At 39.5% G+C, this 17557-nt stretch overlaps 1 protein-coding gene across 1 annotated transcript in view; it reads left to right on the top strand.

Annotated features, from left to right (window-relative positions):
• CFAP61 (cilia and flagella associated protein 61) overlaps window positions 1-17557 on the top strand; it is a 271044-nt gene that overhangs the window by 223185 nt on the left and 30302 nt on the right. Inside the window, exon 27 of the mRNA XM_015597027.2 lies at window positions 1-73. This exon is cut by the window's left edge and continues 31 nt beyond it. Coding sequence (XP_015452513.1) covers window positions 1-73 — 73 coding nt within the window. The remainder of the gene's footprint in view (window positions 74-17557) is intronic.

The following is a 17557-nucleotide window of genomic DNA, read 5'->3' as shown; positions in this document are numbered from 1 at the left end:
TTGGCCAGCATGAGCAAGTCCTCAACAACCTGTGTGCTCGGTACGAGGACCAGCTGATCACAGATCTCTACAGGTAAGTTGGACAGGGCATTTTACTAAGGGGAAATGCAATATGTAGTGTCTTGTGAATGAAGGGTATGTTTTGTGATGCACCAGATAGCAAAACGGGAATCCATGGGAGAAACTAGAGTGGCAAAGATTTCATTCTTAGTAAAGAATATCTGACCACTAGCATTGTCTAGAAAGTGGAGAGGCACATGAGGAAGTGCATGGACTCTGGGTATATCCACACATGGCTCCCATGGCCACCCACAGGCCTGGATCCCGGATGCGTCCATGCACGGCCTCCACAACACAGATGGGCCCAGAGGAAATGATTTTCAAGTCTCTTTGACACAGGGCTGCTAAGAGCAGTGGTCAGAAGTTTAAAAGGTAGTTTTGGGAGCAGGGTATGGAAGTACCTGGTCCTGGTGGGAACTTCAGGACCCTGGACAGGCTGTTTGCGACCCCAGTCTTCTTTCACATGGCTTGTGCTCAAGCAGGGAAGGGTGACCATTTGTCTAAGGTATTTTTAAGAGAATTCCACACTGCAGGTTGGTTTGACTGGGTGATCTGGATCTTGGTCTGTCAAACTCTAAAACATTCTTTTATCCTATAACTCGAGGAAGGCTAGAATTTTAGAATAGAAAGCTACTTAGAAAGGAAAGGGCCAGATTGTAAATATTTTTCACTTTGCAGGTCATACAACTTCTGTCACAAGGACTCAACTCTGCCATTGTAGTGTGAAAATAGCTGTAGGCGATATACAAACAAATGGGTCGTGTCCCAATAAAACTTTATTTACCAAAAAAGCTGCAGGCTAACCCTTGTTTTGAAGATGTGGCATGTATATATGATTTCCTAAATAATATATTAATTTGTTTTGCCGCCTTTGGATCGATTCTGTGGCTGACTAGGGAATGTCTACACGGTTTAGCGTTGTGTTTGTAAGGCCCGTTATGGGGATGTATGTAGCTATAGTTCATTTGTTTTCCCTGCTGTATAGTATTCCCTGACATAACTGTGTCATAGTTCATCCATCTATTTTCCTGTTGATCGATATTTAAATGGTTTCCAGTTTGGTGCCATTACTAACACTGTGGACGGACCTCATTTGCAAGAATTTTTTCGAGTGTACTAGGTGATGATGAAATGCTCCCCAAAGTAGTTGTATCTATTAAACTTTCTCTAGCGGGGCATGAGAGTACTTCCTTGGTGCTGTTAGACTTTAAAATTTGGTCATTCTAGTGGTTCAAAAAGGTATCTTCCTATAGTTTTAATTTTCTCTTTCCTGATAAATGATACAGTTTAGTGCCTTTTCATTTGTTCATGGGCCATTTGTGGTAGTTTCCGTGAAATGCCTGTTTATGACCTTTGTCCGTGTTTTTGGGGGGTTGTCTTTTCACTTATTTTATGGTGTCAATTAGAAGATATTCTTAATTTTAATGTAATTTGTTTGTCTTCTTTGGGGTGTCTTGGATATTTTTGTCCCTTTTCTCTTACAGTAGTTTTATATAAATTCATCAAGCTCTATGAAAAAAGCCCCATTGGTCTGATAGGAAATGTATCAAATCTTAGATCAATTAGATAAGAACTGACATCTTTGATATTAAGTCCAACATCATAGCATAGTATAGCTCTTGATTTATTCAGGTCTCTTTAACATCTTTCAATAAAGATTTATAATTTTCTCCATAAATGGCTTGCATAATTTTTGTTTAATATGATCCAAAGAGCTTAATATTTTTATTGCTGTTATAAATATTGTTATTGATTGTTGCCGTATAAAAATACTCTAACTTTTTGTGTGGTATTATAGTCTGCTGATTTTCTAAACACTCATTCATCCAAATAATTCACCTGCAGATTCTTTTCAATTTTCCATATAGAAAAATTATACCATCTGCAAATAATGAAAGTTTTGTTTCTTCTTTTCCAATCTTTGTAACTTTATTTCTTTTTCTTGTCTCACTGCCTTGGCTAAGATTTGCAGTGAAAGGTAAAAGAGAAGTACTGAGGGATGGCACCCTTGCTTCATTCTTAATCTTAAAGGAAATGTGTTCAATATTAAGTGTGTGACATTTGCCATACATATTTTTGTAGACGTCCTTTATTAGGTTAAAGTTTCTTTTTATCGTTGGCTTGCTAAGCATTTTTATTATTCATGGATTTTAATTGTTTTTCCAGAAAGAGTACTTAATTTTTGAAATGTTTTATATATGAGAATATTTTTCTAATGCTTTTAATTATAAACTATATTTTGATAAAGTATCAAATTCCTTAATCGTAGCTTTCTCTCAAATCTTTGTGGACTTGACTGCAATATTTATCTGAAGTAAAGAAAAATACATTTAGAAAATAAATTCATTTGTTCCTCAGTTTGTGCATTGGATTTTATTTATGGTTGTTCTCTCTCAACCTTACCCAAAGTATTTGAGTTAGAGGAGAATAAGTCATTTGTTAAAGAAAATTTTTACCTGGTGGGGAGGAATATGTTAAGAGTCTTTTCTGAAAAAATAATATTTTCACATTTGACCAAATTCAAAAGCCCTAGCTGGGTTTTTTTTCCCCCCCAAGAAGATGATATTGAAACAGACAGACTTTGTGAGCTTGGGACCACTAGTCAGGGTGCAACTGTTAACTAATGATGGCAATAATTTTCAAAGGTAATTTGATTTGCTAAGAGTGAATATTTAGGACAGCAAACAGGATGACACTGGATATTAGGGCGTGCCAATTGATATCTATAAGAATGAAGTAAGGGAGTCAGGAAAATGGTAGCTGATCATCAGAGGGGCCACTGATCACTTTTAAGTGAGATACTGAAGGTACCGACATGCCTGTTAGTCACTCCCACATGTGTGTTAACATGCACATGCAGCGACAGCCACATTCTTTTCAAGTGCCACGAAATGCTGCCAGGTCCCAGTGCTAATTCTTGGCCCAGTACTGCCTGTCCTGTCTGTCATCAGACAGACTGGCAAGGCTCTTTCCAAACAGGCAGGGTGAATGGTTTAGCTGACTTTGGCCACGATATGATTACGGATTGTTTCCATGACCTCAGCAACACCAGCAACATCTCTTGTTTGAATTTGGGCAATTTTCCATCTACTGCATCTGGGGACAACTTCCTCCATACTGGGAGGGCTGACTGCTAAGCAGCCACCCTGCCATCTGCAAGCATGATCTCAAGACCAAGTTCTAATCCAACTTCAAAGGAAACCTCTGGATCCTTTCTCTCCACTTCCTCCAATCTAATCTCACCCCCTCAAGGGCCAGAACAGAGCAGGCAGTGGTGGTACCAGGGAACACTGTGGCAGCTTCAGGGACAGATGCTGTGGGAGTCAAGACATCATGAGTAGCAGTTCCTGCTGCCTACAGAGGGGCTTGCTTGGAGCCATTTGGAGATACATGGTGGCAGCCAAGCAGTCAGCCACCATGACATACAGGCAGACAGCTGTCACAGAACAACAGTGCAGCTGAGGGTCTGGGGCCCAGGCTGGCATGGATTCCATCTATATTGTATTCTTTGTTTTCATCTCAAAGTGCTAGTGCAAACCATTGGCAATAAGAAAACAAATTCACTACTGGTGACTCTGTGTATGTGTACATGAGTATGCATGCCTAAGTGTGAGGAGAGAAATGATCAATTGATTTGCTTACCACTTCGGAAAAAGAATGGAGCCTATTTTTATTATTTGTTCATTTTTTGAGCCAACAAACATTTGAAGATATGGTACTAAAACTTTTTTCCCCAATCTTCCCCTTAAGAGCACTTGTGTCCCACAGTATATTGCATGCACACATACACACACCTCTCACAAACCTTGCAATATCCCCACCTGCTAAGTCCTTTGATGATATTTAGAACAAGCAGCACCTCTCACCCTGCTGATACTGCTCCCCATCAGGACACTGAGGACAGAAGGAGCTTCAGTAGACAGCCGTGAAGTTGGAAAATGGGAACTGTGGATGGAGAGGAGAGGGGAGGTAGAGGCAATTTCCTGAGAAATCCCTGTCAGAGGGCTTTAACAAGGCATGTCCTGTGCCTTCTCTGCTTTCTTACCTTTACCTCATCTTCATTTACCTCACTTATTGATGGCCCTGCAAAGAAAGGTCTTGCCTACTGAATTCCTCCCCCACCCCACCCTTAGCCTTAATTAACAGTCTGTAGCATCCTTTATCCTCACATTGTGAATAGGTCTTGCCCTAGCTTCTTTGTGTGAGCCCATCAGATACTCATAAACCTTGATTAAATCACCTCTTTTCACATCTTAACATCAGCTCTCAAAGACTGCCCTCATACGGCCCTCCTGCGAGCACTGCCATCCTCTCCCACACTTCTTCAAACACTCAAATGGCCTATTTTTAGTGGGTAAGTGCTGCTGTGCACAATATTCGAAATGGGATTTGAGCAGGCCTTTTAAAAGGCTGCCATTACCTTTTGAACTATGAAGCTCCAGAAGTTACTCCCTTAGGAAAGCTGCCTTGTGCTATCTATGTCTTCGGAGCTGCAAAGCAGTATGCTGCCAGCCCACACTGTCTCCTAATTCATTTATTAGACTCCAATTGGAGTCATTTAATCATGGCTTAAATGTTTTCTGTTCCTCTGTAGTCAGTGGCCTGGTGCTGTTTCCAGTAGAAAATCACACACTAAATTCTAGGCACCCATTTTTATAGACTTATCAAAAGTTTTTTCAAATATGTCTGCCCACTCCAACTTGTCAAATTTTTTTTACATTCTTAAAAGTTGTTGGATATGTATTCTCCCAAGATGCAGATTTCCCTTTGGCCATTTACTATTCCACCCACCTGCCTTTCTTTAGACTCATTAAGGTGTTCCTGCTCATCTGTTTCATTTCAGATAATGCCAGTTCTGTTTGATAGCCTTTTAAGGAATCTTTCTTCAAATGATTTGCTAAAATCAAAATTTGTTCTCTTCATTTTGCCTCCCAGTCATTTAATTATAGTCTATTTCTCTGCCCTGGTAAAAGGTGATTTCAATTGGGCGTGCTTGCACACTCTATCTAGGGGCTCCTCACCAATCATCCTCCTGGCTCCAACAGGCGGCTTCTTGCCTAGTGCTGTTTCCATATGATCACATAGCCTGTGAGACTGAACCCACATTTTTGAACATCTCTCATTACTGAATGGTCAACCTTAGATCTGGAAGTATAGACCAATGTCGGGGCCAATTCCATTTGACATATTTTTTGTTATAATACTGCTCTGATTAAAAGGCTAGGGTTTTTTCTCTTTTTTTCTGGTATATGTCACCTCCTTCTTCCCACCAAGACATTTGCGTGGAATTAACCTTTCCTGGAATGGAAGATGAGATTGTTTTGAACCATCCTGAAATTATAGCCAGCACATATCCCTTCAGATATTTATGCCAAAGATTATAATGTGAAAGAAACACAAATGTACCCATTCACATAGTCAGGAATGAATGTTTAACATAATGAACACATGGACATCTACATAAAGTATGAAGCTTTTTTTTTTAATATCATTATCCAATATGTTCCAATAATTTGCCTCATTTGTCATGAAAATATAGTTTGGCATATCATCTTAGCATTTATCAGAAAAACGTGGATTGAGATTTTTTTATGGTTTTGAGGTATCAGGAAGGTATAAATTCTTATTTCAAGCTCTTCAATCTTATTGATATTAGTTAGAATCTTTGCCTTGAAAATAGCGCCCGTAAGTGAATGAAGGAAAAACGAATATCCCATCTCATGGCCAAGATTTTTTCTTAATGTTAAAGGCTTTTATTAATGAGAGCGTAAAGACCAAACAATGAAATGCGGTACCCATTAATGTCCACCTGAAGTGGGAGGTGGGGCTGGGCACTCAGGGTCATTGACAGATTACTCTTCTTCAGTGTTTTTCTGCTCACCTTGTTCGATGTGAGCCCCTGTGGTCCTTTATAGTCTCCCCTTCCCAGTGAGCATTATTACCCTCTAAAACAAAGGAACTTGACGAGTCTCCCTATGATAGGAGAAAACCAGTGAATCCATTATCTGAAAGGAAATGTGTTTGCTTAAATCACATATTAATACCTGGGGGAGATGGTGTCATTGCAGGGATGGCCTTGAATCCCAGAAGACTGTGCTGGAGTGTGAACTGCTGAACTGCACAGGGACAAGTCATGTAAAGTGTAAGACTGTTGGATCATATCTACAATATTATTTAAAAAATGCAAACTTTTCACCAAGCTTTATAAAAAACAATGCTATCTGCAAGTTATCTAGAGCTTCGCCCCCCATCCCATTTCCACAGCTGCCACTCTGGTCACTGTCATGCTTGTTCCTGTGCACTCTTGGTATATATTCTAAGAGAATGTGGGTTGAAACTCCAACAGTGTGTAAAGGCAAATTGTTACTTCTCTTTTCTTAGAGTGGAAAAGACATTAAGTTTAGTCAGGGGGGTTAATTCCTGCCTAGTTGCTTAGTAGCTTTGTGAACTTTGGCAAGCCATTTAACCTCATTGATTATCCATTTCCTCATCCATAAAGTGGAGATATAATCTATGATAAATCTACCCACAAAGCAAGATAAAAGTAGACAATGGTGTGAAAGTATTTAAAAGATATAATTTACTATACAAGTGCAAGGTTTTGTAATTATTTTAACTCAAGTGTTTATGTTCACTACAAGTTTATATTAACCTTTAATGGAGAGGCAGAAACTTCCAGGCTTTTAGCAATATTCCTTCTCCCTCCCAGATTAGTGTAAATTTAGTAAAATACAGTGCTCCCTTAAAAAATTCAAGTGAGAAGTGTTTTAAAATTGTGTTAATGCATGTGCTTACTCTATCTTATTTTAAAAATTGTCTCTTTAGAGGTAGCTATCAATTTCATGTGCTTCTTTCAGGGTCATGCTCTGAGGAAAAAATTACTTAGGGAGAGGTTATTATCAAGAATTAAGTAAGTGTGAAATCAGGTGCTTTATTCAGAGTCAGTAATGTATGAAGACTCAAGTCGATAGTGTATCTCCCAGGGCACATTATAGTAAAGGAGTGGATCAAACATTTCTATATAAGCAACACTTAAAGATGATTTCATTTCAAACCACTGGACACCAAAAGCGACCAAGTAGGTTCTTCTGAATATCATTTAAAATTTGAAATTATGAGCTATTCGAGTTACAAAGCATGTCTAGAGTCTAATAACACAGTTTTAAAAATTGCTTTGGAAAATCGTTTCATGCATTAAGAGTTACAAACATCTTAGACCTGCATTGTCCAATATGATAGCCAATTGCCAGATGTGAGTATTTAAATTTGAACTAAGATTAAATAAAATAAAAGTTCAGTCACACTGGCCACATTGAACAGCACAGAAAAGAATATTTCCATCACTGCAGAAAGTTCTGTTAGACAGTGCTGCTGTAGACCAGTCACATTTGTGGAATTTGTAGAGAGTAGGGTTGGGCATGGCATCTATAAATCGTCATTTCCTAAACTGCTAATCACCAGCCCCATTTGGTTGAGTCCCTGACATGCAGATGTAGTAGCTAACACATGGGTGCTCTGAAGGCCCAGTAAGTAGAAGGAGGAAGTGAGTTCCTTCTATGCTCTCTTTTGTGGGGTCAACCAGAAAGAAAGAACATTCTCCTCAGATCACGTGCCAAAAATAACAGATAGGGAGGGAGGGTGGCGTGGGACAAGGGGTGGAGCAGGCAAGCTCTCTGGGGCCTTTTGTCACACTATAGGTGAGGCAAGGGACACTCGGTTTTGCTGGCTGAAATAAATATTTTATGTCACCATGTATGTCCTTCCCTGTCCATTTAGCCTTGTGTATAGCTCAGCTGGCCAAACCCCCAACAGCCTGCCACTTCCCCCCAGTTACGCACAACAATCTTGATTACTAACATCCTATCCCGTTGTCAGATCCCAGGTCTTGATTTGGGATTCAGGAGATCTGACTGGAATATTCAGAACTGACTTCTGTCTTCTGAGCAACTATTTAATATCACTTTTCTTTTCAAACTTTTGCTGCAGGAGTTAAAATCCTTTATAGATTTTCTTACTCCTTCTCATCTGGCAATATGTGGGTTGAAGGTTATTATCATAAAACTAAAATAATAGTTTATGAGTGGTTTTTTAAAATTTCTTGAATGAGCTGAAGGGACAGGCTTTAGTCCACCTTCTAGAGAAAATCTAGAAAACAATTCTGCAGACCTGGCTGACCTCTGCCACAATGAGGACTTTGAGGAGTTGGAAAACTGCCTAAACAACTGCCTCTACAACCACACCTTCTCTGCCACAATCCAAACTAGCAAAATGGGTACCCTAAGTCCTGCCTCTTTGCCACCTGTGTGATTCTGCTGCAGCTGACACCAAACATTACCATGACCAGGCTTGCCAGCAAAAGCAGGAAAAGTAGTGGAAGCAGAATCTCTACTTCATGGTGTTCACGTCCATCTTCCAAGTCTTGTATGAGGGTGTCTCTTTGGAAGAAGTTTGGTCTCATGTAGAACCCACACTGTATGTGAGTATGGAAAATGTAGTCTTCCACTTTCCTACCTGTGGTATTTTGGGTAAGTCATGCTACAAAGGGTCTGGGATGCAGCTGGCTAAACTAGTCTGCAATTTCCCCTATAACTATGAAACTTGATTAGAAGTTAACAAAAAATAATACAAAAGTATCAAGAAGACCACTTGAAATTTTGATTTACATCTATTATTATGGGTCAACAAATTCTTATCCAAAATCCTAGGAGCTGAGGTGACATTCAATTTTTTTCAAATTCTTTTGAAAGTAAATTTACCCTCTCATCTGAAACAACTCAAAATCTGTACAAAATGTAAAAACAATTTTGAAAATGATATTGGATATAAAGCAATAAAAGACAGTGATCTCTAAGAGTCTAGAAACAAATAAAGTGAACCCTGAAACTGATCTAGCTTTTTGCCTTGAGAGAATTTCCAGGCCACAGTAAAGGGAGTGGAACCCAGGCAGAGCCCTGCAGACTCTCTGAAGTTAAACAGTGGAGCTGCTAGTCTGGGGAGGACAGGGCAGCTAGAGTTCTCAAAACAGAGTACTAGAGAAGAGAGGGCTCACAGAGAACCTTGGAGATCTTCAAGAGGTTCCACTTGAGAATTCAATCAAGTACTGACCAACACATGCAGGTGAAGAAACTGCCCAAGGGTGGGAGAGAACCACTTAAAAGGATTAGAGGTTACAGTGCCTGGTGCTCACACAAGGCTGAGAACAGGTTGTGTTCCCATCAGCCAGCCTGGAGAACATCAAATTTGTGGGGTAGTGGGAAAATAAGTAGCAAGAAAAATAACCAAGCATGCAAAGAAATAGGAAAATATGACCCATAATAGGAGAAGTCAGTTGATTGAAACCAAATCGGAACTGACACAGATATTAAAATTAATAAACAAGTATGTTAAAAGTTATTATAACTGTATTTCACATGATCAAAAAGTAAAATAGAAATGTAAAAGGTATATAAAAGACTCAAATCGAACTTCTAGAGATGAAAACTACAATGTCTGAGATGGAAAAATACACTGATGGGATCAATGGAAGATTAGACATTACTGAAGAAAAGATTAGTGAACTTGAAGACATAACAATTGAAATTGCCAAAATGAGACACAGTAAGAAAAAAAAATTTAAAACAATGAGCAGAGTATCAGTGAGCTATGGGAAAACTTGAAATGGGCTAAAGAAATAATGACCAAATGTTTTCCAAATTTGATATAAACTATAAACCTGAGAAGCTCAATGAATCTCATGTAGGAACTATATGAATAAAGTTATATACTAAGGTATATCATAAACTGCTCAAAACCAGTGATAAAAAGAAAATCTAAACAGCAACAAGAGAAAATAGATTGTTTTTGGAGGAATAAAGAAAAGAATGACAACAGATTTCTCAGAAACAATGCAAGTGAAAATCGGTGGAACAACATCTATAAAGGACTGAAATTAAAAAAAAAAATTAGAACACATTTATTATATATTATAGAACATCTCTAGACTAATAAATGGCATAACATCCCCCATATTACATAAACCACCCTACACACTCCTAATTAACATCTCTGAGTCGTTCTCCATCCCATTGCCCTGTTTTATTTCTCTGTTGGTTTACTTTCTCCTATCTCTTAACCTCACTATGACCTCAGTGCTATGGACTGAATTTTGTCCCCCAGAATTCATATTTTGAAGCCCTAATTCCCAATGTAACTATCTAGAGATATGGTCTTCAGGAGTTAATTAAGGTTAAATGAGGTCATAAAGTTGGGACACTAATATGGTAGGGCTGTAGCCCTTTAAGAAGAGGAAGAGAGATTTCATGTAAGGATATAATGAGAAGGTAGCCATCTACAGGCCAGGAAGAGTCCTCACCAAAAACTGACCATTATGGAACCCTTATCTTAGACTTCCAGCCTCTAGAACTGTGAGAAATAAATTTCTGTTGTTTAAGTCACCCAATCTGTTGTTATGACAGCCTGAGCTAAGACAGATTTGTACCCCAAGTTTGATGTTGCTTTGTCCCTCAATTCACTAGGCTGCCATGCAGCAAGACCAAGGGTATTTTTGCCGCTTCCAACAGCTGCTGGCTGTGCTGTCCAAGGCGTGTGGTACTCCCTGGGTACTCCCATTTAGCCAACTTGGGAATAACCTCCATATCAGCTATTCCTAGTTCAACCCCTGCTTCTGACATTATACCAGCCTCACTTCCTTGTCAGGGCATAAAGGGTCTCTCCTGGTTCTCACTCGATGGTGATAACGTGTGGAAAGGAGAGTGCATCCCTCAGAAAACACACCCGGCGGTCTTTCAGACCTCCCCTAAGACCCGGTGTGGTCTTAGGCAGGTCACTTCATTGCTCAAAGCTTCGTTATTCTTATCTGTAAAAGGGGGCTTATAACTGCTTCCTGGCATTGCTGTGAGGACTAAACAAGATGATATACAGGAAATGTTCGGCTCAGAGCCTATCCTGGAGGAACTGTTCCACAAATTGTCGCTGTGCTACACTTCTTCTCCAGGAGGGTCGCACTGCCACAGGCCCTGCACATCCCCGAACCCGGCTTTGTGTATGCTCTGCAGTTGTTCCCAGCACCCACTCAGGATAACTTTGCAGAGTGACAGATGGCATAGCCCCAGCATGGCCTCAGCCACTTTCTCCTCTCTAAAGACACTTTTTGTCACCCACCTAGCAAACTCTGAACTATGTTTTGTGACTTATTATTCACTCGAGCTGGTAATTTGGGGAGAAGAGAGCACCAAATGCCACCAACGACCCCCCCGCAGCTGCTAATAGGAACCACCATTTGGATCCCGCGGTACTCTCTTGGCCCCAGCGGCTCTGACAGCTGCCTGAGCACTGTCTGTGCGGCCACGATCCGTGCCGAAGGCTCTGAGGGCAGAATAGAGCCCAGCACAGTCACGCTGGGCTCCCGGAGGCTCACAGCATTAATAATCTATAGTTCAATCATTAGGAGCAAATCCAAGTGAAATAGGAAAATATACGCCATGCTGGAGGCCACAGGGCTGCTGGGAGGTGGCTTCTCTGCTCTGTGGCAGGCTTAATGATTAGTTCTCAGACACCAGCAGCCCCAGCTGACAAGCGGCGCCTGCAAGCTGTAGGCTTTCTGCACGTGATAATTGAGCAAAGCTAGAACTCGTTCAAGTTATTAACACGGACTTGCTACTCGGAATCTGCTGGGCTTGTCAGGCCCCCGAATCAAACCCTCTCCAAGTGCACCCTGAAGGGTGTCCATCGGTCAGTTATTGCCTTCTGGACAGATCTTCAAGTGGATTTTTCTGGGTTCACGGTCCAAGGCTGCTTGGGTCCTGGCAAGGATTTAATATATGAACTAACTTAGCCCACCCTGATCTCTCCAATTATGTACTGGACTGAAGTGCTAACGTAGGCTTAATTGTAGCAGGTTTGCCCATAGCACACTAAGTAGGAAGATATCTGAAGTAGAGAAACATTTTTACTTTTAAGTTTTGTGTTTTTTTTAATTAATTTTAAGTTGTTGTTGGATATAAGGTTAAAAAAAGTCTTTGTTAATATTCTTCCTGGTCATAACCATTAATCAGGAATCTCTGTCTACAAGTGACAAAAGCCCAGCTGTCAAACTAACTGAAACTCCAGAAGAGACTGTAACATCTCACGGAACTACACTTCCGGAGTCAGGATTTGAAACACCATCAGAATGTGGCTTCTTGTCCCTGCATGTTGTCTTCCTCCTGAGACTGGCCACCCCTGGGTGGAAGTCGTGGTAAGCCCCAGGCTCATGCATCTCATAGTTTGATATTTAGAGAGCAGAGGGGCCTCTCTTTCCTAGTTCCACTTTGGAAAATTCCTAGGGAAGAATTCAGAATGGTCTGGTTCCTATGATGAGCTCATCCATTCAGACCATCAGCATGGCCATGTCCCAGTCCTGAAGCCCATGTCCTCAGCCTCTCCCAGCCTTAGTAGGTCCTTGAGAGTTTCAGCTCCTCTTCCCGTGCCTAGACTTGGATGAAGCCCTGTGCCACAAGCTGTAGGATCTGGCTTCTCAAGTGACTGCCGAGGAGGCTGCATGATGCAAGGCAGAAGTGCAGGGGCCTAATTCTCTGTGGCTAGGAGGGAGTCAGAAGATAAATTCCCTTTCCCTGCCTCCAAAAGACTGTCCCAAGACCCAGTTTTTTCATGTAACCCTATACGGAGACATCCCGAATGTCTGAGTACGAGCCCCTAGCCTGAAGCAGCGGCAAGTACATAATGCATAATCCTGCGTTGCTCCCCGTCTTTCGCCACCTCAGTCTGGCTGCCCTGGGATGGTATCTGCACATAAAATATTAACACTTAATCTTTGCCTCAGCCTCTGATCCCTCAGATGGCAGGGAACACACTAGAATAACAAGAATGATGAAAATCAGGAACAAACTCTTTTATTATATCAAACATCCTCAAATCCACAGGAAAAAAGAACCCAGGCTGATCTAGAGAGAGCTTCCAATAAATTGTTGTCCCAGAATTAGGATTCCATGAGACTAAATTTAAAAATTAAAAGTAAATTCGGTTAGAGGAAGGTTGTCAAAAGGTACAAACTTCCAGGTATAAGATAAATAAGTCCCAGGGATGTGATGTACAGCATGATGACTGCAGCTAACACTGCTGTGTGAAGTGTAGGAGAGCTACTGACAGAGTAGATCCTAGGAATTCTTACGACAGAGAATTTTTTTTCTTTTTTTAATTGTATTTATATGAGATGTTGGATGTTAATTAAACCTATGTGGTAATAATTTCACAATGTACGTAAATCAAACAATCATACTGTTCACCCTAAACTTATACAGCGATGTATGGTAATTCTTTCTCAATAAAACTGGAAAAAAACTTAAATTCATAAAAGTTCTGTGTAAAGACTTGCTATTTAGAATTGTACTGAAAAATAAGTTAGGGGCTTCTGGTTAAGTATGGGGGTTTCTGTCTGAAACCCCCATAAAATGACAGTAAAAAAAGACAAAAAATGTATAAATTTCCCCATAAGAAGACATAAAACTGGAGAGGAGATGATGGTAGATGATGGTAGATGAGAGATGGCAGTGTATTTTGGGAAGCTTGTCCTAGCAGAGTAGAGAAACCTGCAATTTAAGGGCCTATGGAGAGAACAGCAGGAGATACGAATGATGACGGAAGTCTGGGACGAGGCACAGGGCTGTAAACAGAGACTCATTAAAAGTAAATAAGATGTCCCCTCCCCAAGCTTCTCTCCTTCCTGCAATAGCCAAGCAACTCCTCCTCCCTCTCACCTTCTCCTAGGACACTGGAAGTTTGTTTTCTGGAGAATGTGAACTGAACAGACTCCAAATGTGGGGACACCAGATCCAGAAGGAAAAAAGTGTGAGGTGTGAGGCTAAAAGGAGAAGGAACTAGGTGCAAGTCCGAATACTGACCGGTAGAGTTCCAAGTCCCCTTCTCCTGCCTTGCCCCAGTACAGCAGTTTCCAGGAGTAGAGGCATTGAAAGATAAAGTCAAGGAAATTTCATGAATAAGAGAAGAAGAAGCTCTATCTGACTAATAGGAATTCCAGAAAGAGAGAGTGGAGGAAATGGAATGGAGGGGTCTTCCAAGGGCATAACAGAAGAAAAAAATCTCAGAACTGAAAGACATCAATCTCTAGACTGAAAAATCCATAATAAATGACAAACAGCCCAAGGCTCTCGATCATGAAATTCCAGAACACCAGAGATAATGAGAAGCTCCTAAAAGCTTCCAGTGAGTAAAGCATGTCATTTTAAAAAGAGCTAGAATCAAAATAGCATTGGGTTTTTCAATGGCAACCTCAAAACCTAAGCGATAATGGGGCAATGCCTTCAAACTTATGAAAGGAAATAATTTCAAACAATAATTTTATGATCATCCATCAGTTAAGTACCAAAGGAATAGAATTATTGCTGCTCATAAATGATATGATTAGAATATCACCATTTTTGCAACCCTTAGTGAATGAAAAGGCAGAGGTATTGAGTGAGCATCAGTGGTTGCTGACACAGAAAAGGAAAATTATATGCTCCTTGATGGGAAAACATACCAACTTGAAAAAAAAAACAAAACCTGAATCTGACCAGGACCTTAGATCCACCACCAACTTATAGGAAATAGAGAAATCAGAGGAACATGTTAAATAATACCATGGAGCTTTAGTCCACAAAATTCAGAGTGTGGGAAACTCTATGGGACAAATAGCCTGATTTCTTGGACAAATAAATTGCAAGAAATAACAGAGATGGAGGAGGAGCCTATGGATTAAAGCAGATTTTAAAAACATATCAACCTTTTGGATCCTAATTCAAATAAGCTATAAAAAAATTACTCCATTTATGACATTACTGAAAATTTGAACACAGGATATTTGATATACTAAAGAATTATTATAAATGGTTTTTAATTTATTTAAATTAGTTTCAAGTATACAGTACATTGGTTAGACATCTACATAGTTCATAAAACGATCCCCCCAATTGCTCCCTCCCCCCTGGCCCTCTACCTAGCCGTCATATTAATGCTAACTGCATTCCCTCTGTCGTGCTCCCCGTCCCCGTGACCAACTATCAACTACTACTTTGTACTTCTTTAACCCTTCACTCCATTCTCCCAGCCTCCCAATCCCTTTCCCCTCTGTCTGTCACCAAATTGTCCACTATGTTTGTGAGTCTGTTTTTGATTAGTTTGTCCTTTTTGTTCCTTAGATTCCACATATAAATGAAATCATGTGTTATTTATCTTTCTCTGTCTGACTTATTTCACTCAGCATAATAACCTCTAGGTCTATCCATGTCATTACAAATGGTAGGATTTCATTTTTTTAATGGCTGAGTAATATTCCACTGTATATATGAACCATAATTTCTTTATCCAATCATCTGTTGATGGGCATTTAGGTTGCTTTCATATCTTAGCTATTGTAAATTGTGCTGCCATGAATATTGGAATGCATAGATCTTTATGAATTATTGTTTTGGTTTTCTTTGGATAAATACCCAGAAGTGCAATTGCTGGGTCAAAAGGTAGATCCACTTTTAATTTTTTGAGAAACCTCCCGACTGTTTTCCATAGCAGCTGTACCAATTTGCAATCTCACCAACAATGTAGGAGGGTTCCCTTTTCTCCGCATCCTCGCCAACGCATGTTTTTTGATATACTGATAATAGCCATTCTGACAGGTGTGAAGTGATATCTCATTGTAGTTTTAATTTGCATTTCTCTGATAATTAGTGACCTTGAGCATCTTTTCATATGTCTATTAGCCATCTGTATTTACTCTTTGGAGAAGTATCTGTTTAGGTCTTCTGCCCATTTTTTAATTGGATTGTTTGTTTTTTCTTTGTTGAGAATTAATGTTTTAAATGTGAAGTCAGTATTTCAGTTATATATATATTTAAAAACAGAACCCTTATTTTTTAGAGATACATATTGAAATATCTGGGATTTGCTTCAAAATAACCCAGAAGGAAGAAAGTAGATGGAGCTGGAGATAACACAAGATTGGCCATCAGTTGATAACTGTTGGAACTGGGTAATGGATAATGGGAGTTCATTATACCAGCCTTCTAATTTAAATATTTTCAGTTTTATATATTTATTTTTAAACAAACTATTTAGACTAAAAAAAAAAGTTAACCCATTTCTCTCCCCCTCCCCCCTACCCCCATCTCCGATAGCCACCAATCTGTTCTGTGTATCTATGAGCTTGTTATTTTTTTTTAAACTTTACATATGAGATCATAGGGTATTTACATTTCTCTAATTTGTTTTATTTCACTTAGCATAATGCCCTCAAGCATATTTTAAAAATCTTTTTAAAACATTCTGTGAATATTTTTAAAACATATTTTAAAATTCTGCATAATAAAGAGTTATTTTTAAGAAATAACCAAAGTTTTAAACTAAGAAGGATTAAAGTAAACACTGGATATGATATCACTTATATGTGGGATATAAACCTAAAAGCATGAACAGGACAAACGAACAGGACAAACAGAGACTTAGGGACATGAACAATGGACTAGTGGTTACCAGAGGGTAGTGGGTGGGGAAGGAGGGGAGGGTAGACGGGGAAAAGGGGGTCAAATATAGGAGGAGTAGGGGGAGGGTGAAGTGGGTAAAGGGGATCAAATATATGGTAGCTGAAGGAAACTGGACTTTGAGTGTTAATCACACAATAGAATATATAGATGTCAAACTATAATGTATGCTTGAAAATTATATAATTGTATTAACCAATGTTACCCCAATAAACTTAATAAAAAATAATAATAAACACTGGAGGGCTTGAACACTGAAGAATAGTGTGAGTAAGTCCCAGTAGATCCAGAGGACAACCAGGTCAGGCCAGACAGGAGGACAGAAGGCAATAAGAGGAAGAGAGTTGGGAGAAAAAGTAATTATTTTGATTATTTGATGTGTTCATGTGGAAAATAATATTAGGGGGTATTTTTACAGAATTGCTGGAACATTTTGAAAAAAAATGTTGTAATTAGGTACATTGAAAACTAAGGAGGAAAAACAAGGCTGATGCTATTTCCAAGAACAGCAAAAAGTTAAACAAGAAAGACATGTGGTTAATATTTGTAATGTTAAAATAATATAAACACAGATATTAGTTTAACCAAAAATTGCAATGGAAACTATTTGGGAAGTTCAGGATAGGGAGAAGTAGGGGTGTGTGTCTAAAAAGATAAACCTTCATTTTCTATAACAAGAAGTCAATAGGTATCATGAAATTAATAAATAAGAATTTATATCATATAGATCAGCAATCACATTTATGTCAGTAATCACTTGAAAAATCAGCTGATCATCTCTGAATTATTTAGGACTCATTGGTTGCAAGCAGAAGAAACCAGCCAAGATAGATTTAATCCAAAAAGGAGAATTCATTTTAAGGATTCATGGTTGTATCTCAAAGGGCAGATACAGCTGGGTGTCCAGATACAGCTGGGCCTTGGGAAGGAACCAGAGTCAGGAAGGACGAGGCAGCTAGAAACCAAGC

The sequence above is a fragment of the Pteropus alecto genome, unplaced genomic scaffold, assembly GCF_000325575.1.
Source record: "Pteropus alecto unplaced genomic scaffold, ASM32557v1 scaffold45, whole genome shotgun sequence".
Lineage (NCBI taxonomy): Eukaryota > Metazoa > Chordata > Mammalia > Chiroptera > Pteropodidae > Pteropus > Pteropus alecto.
Note: the sequence above shows the minus strand (reverse complement) of the source record. Positions and strands in the feature narration are given on the sequence as shown.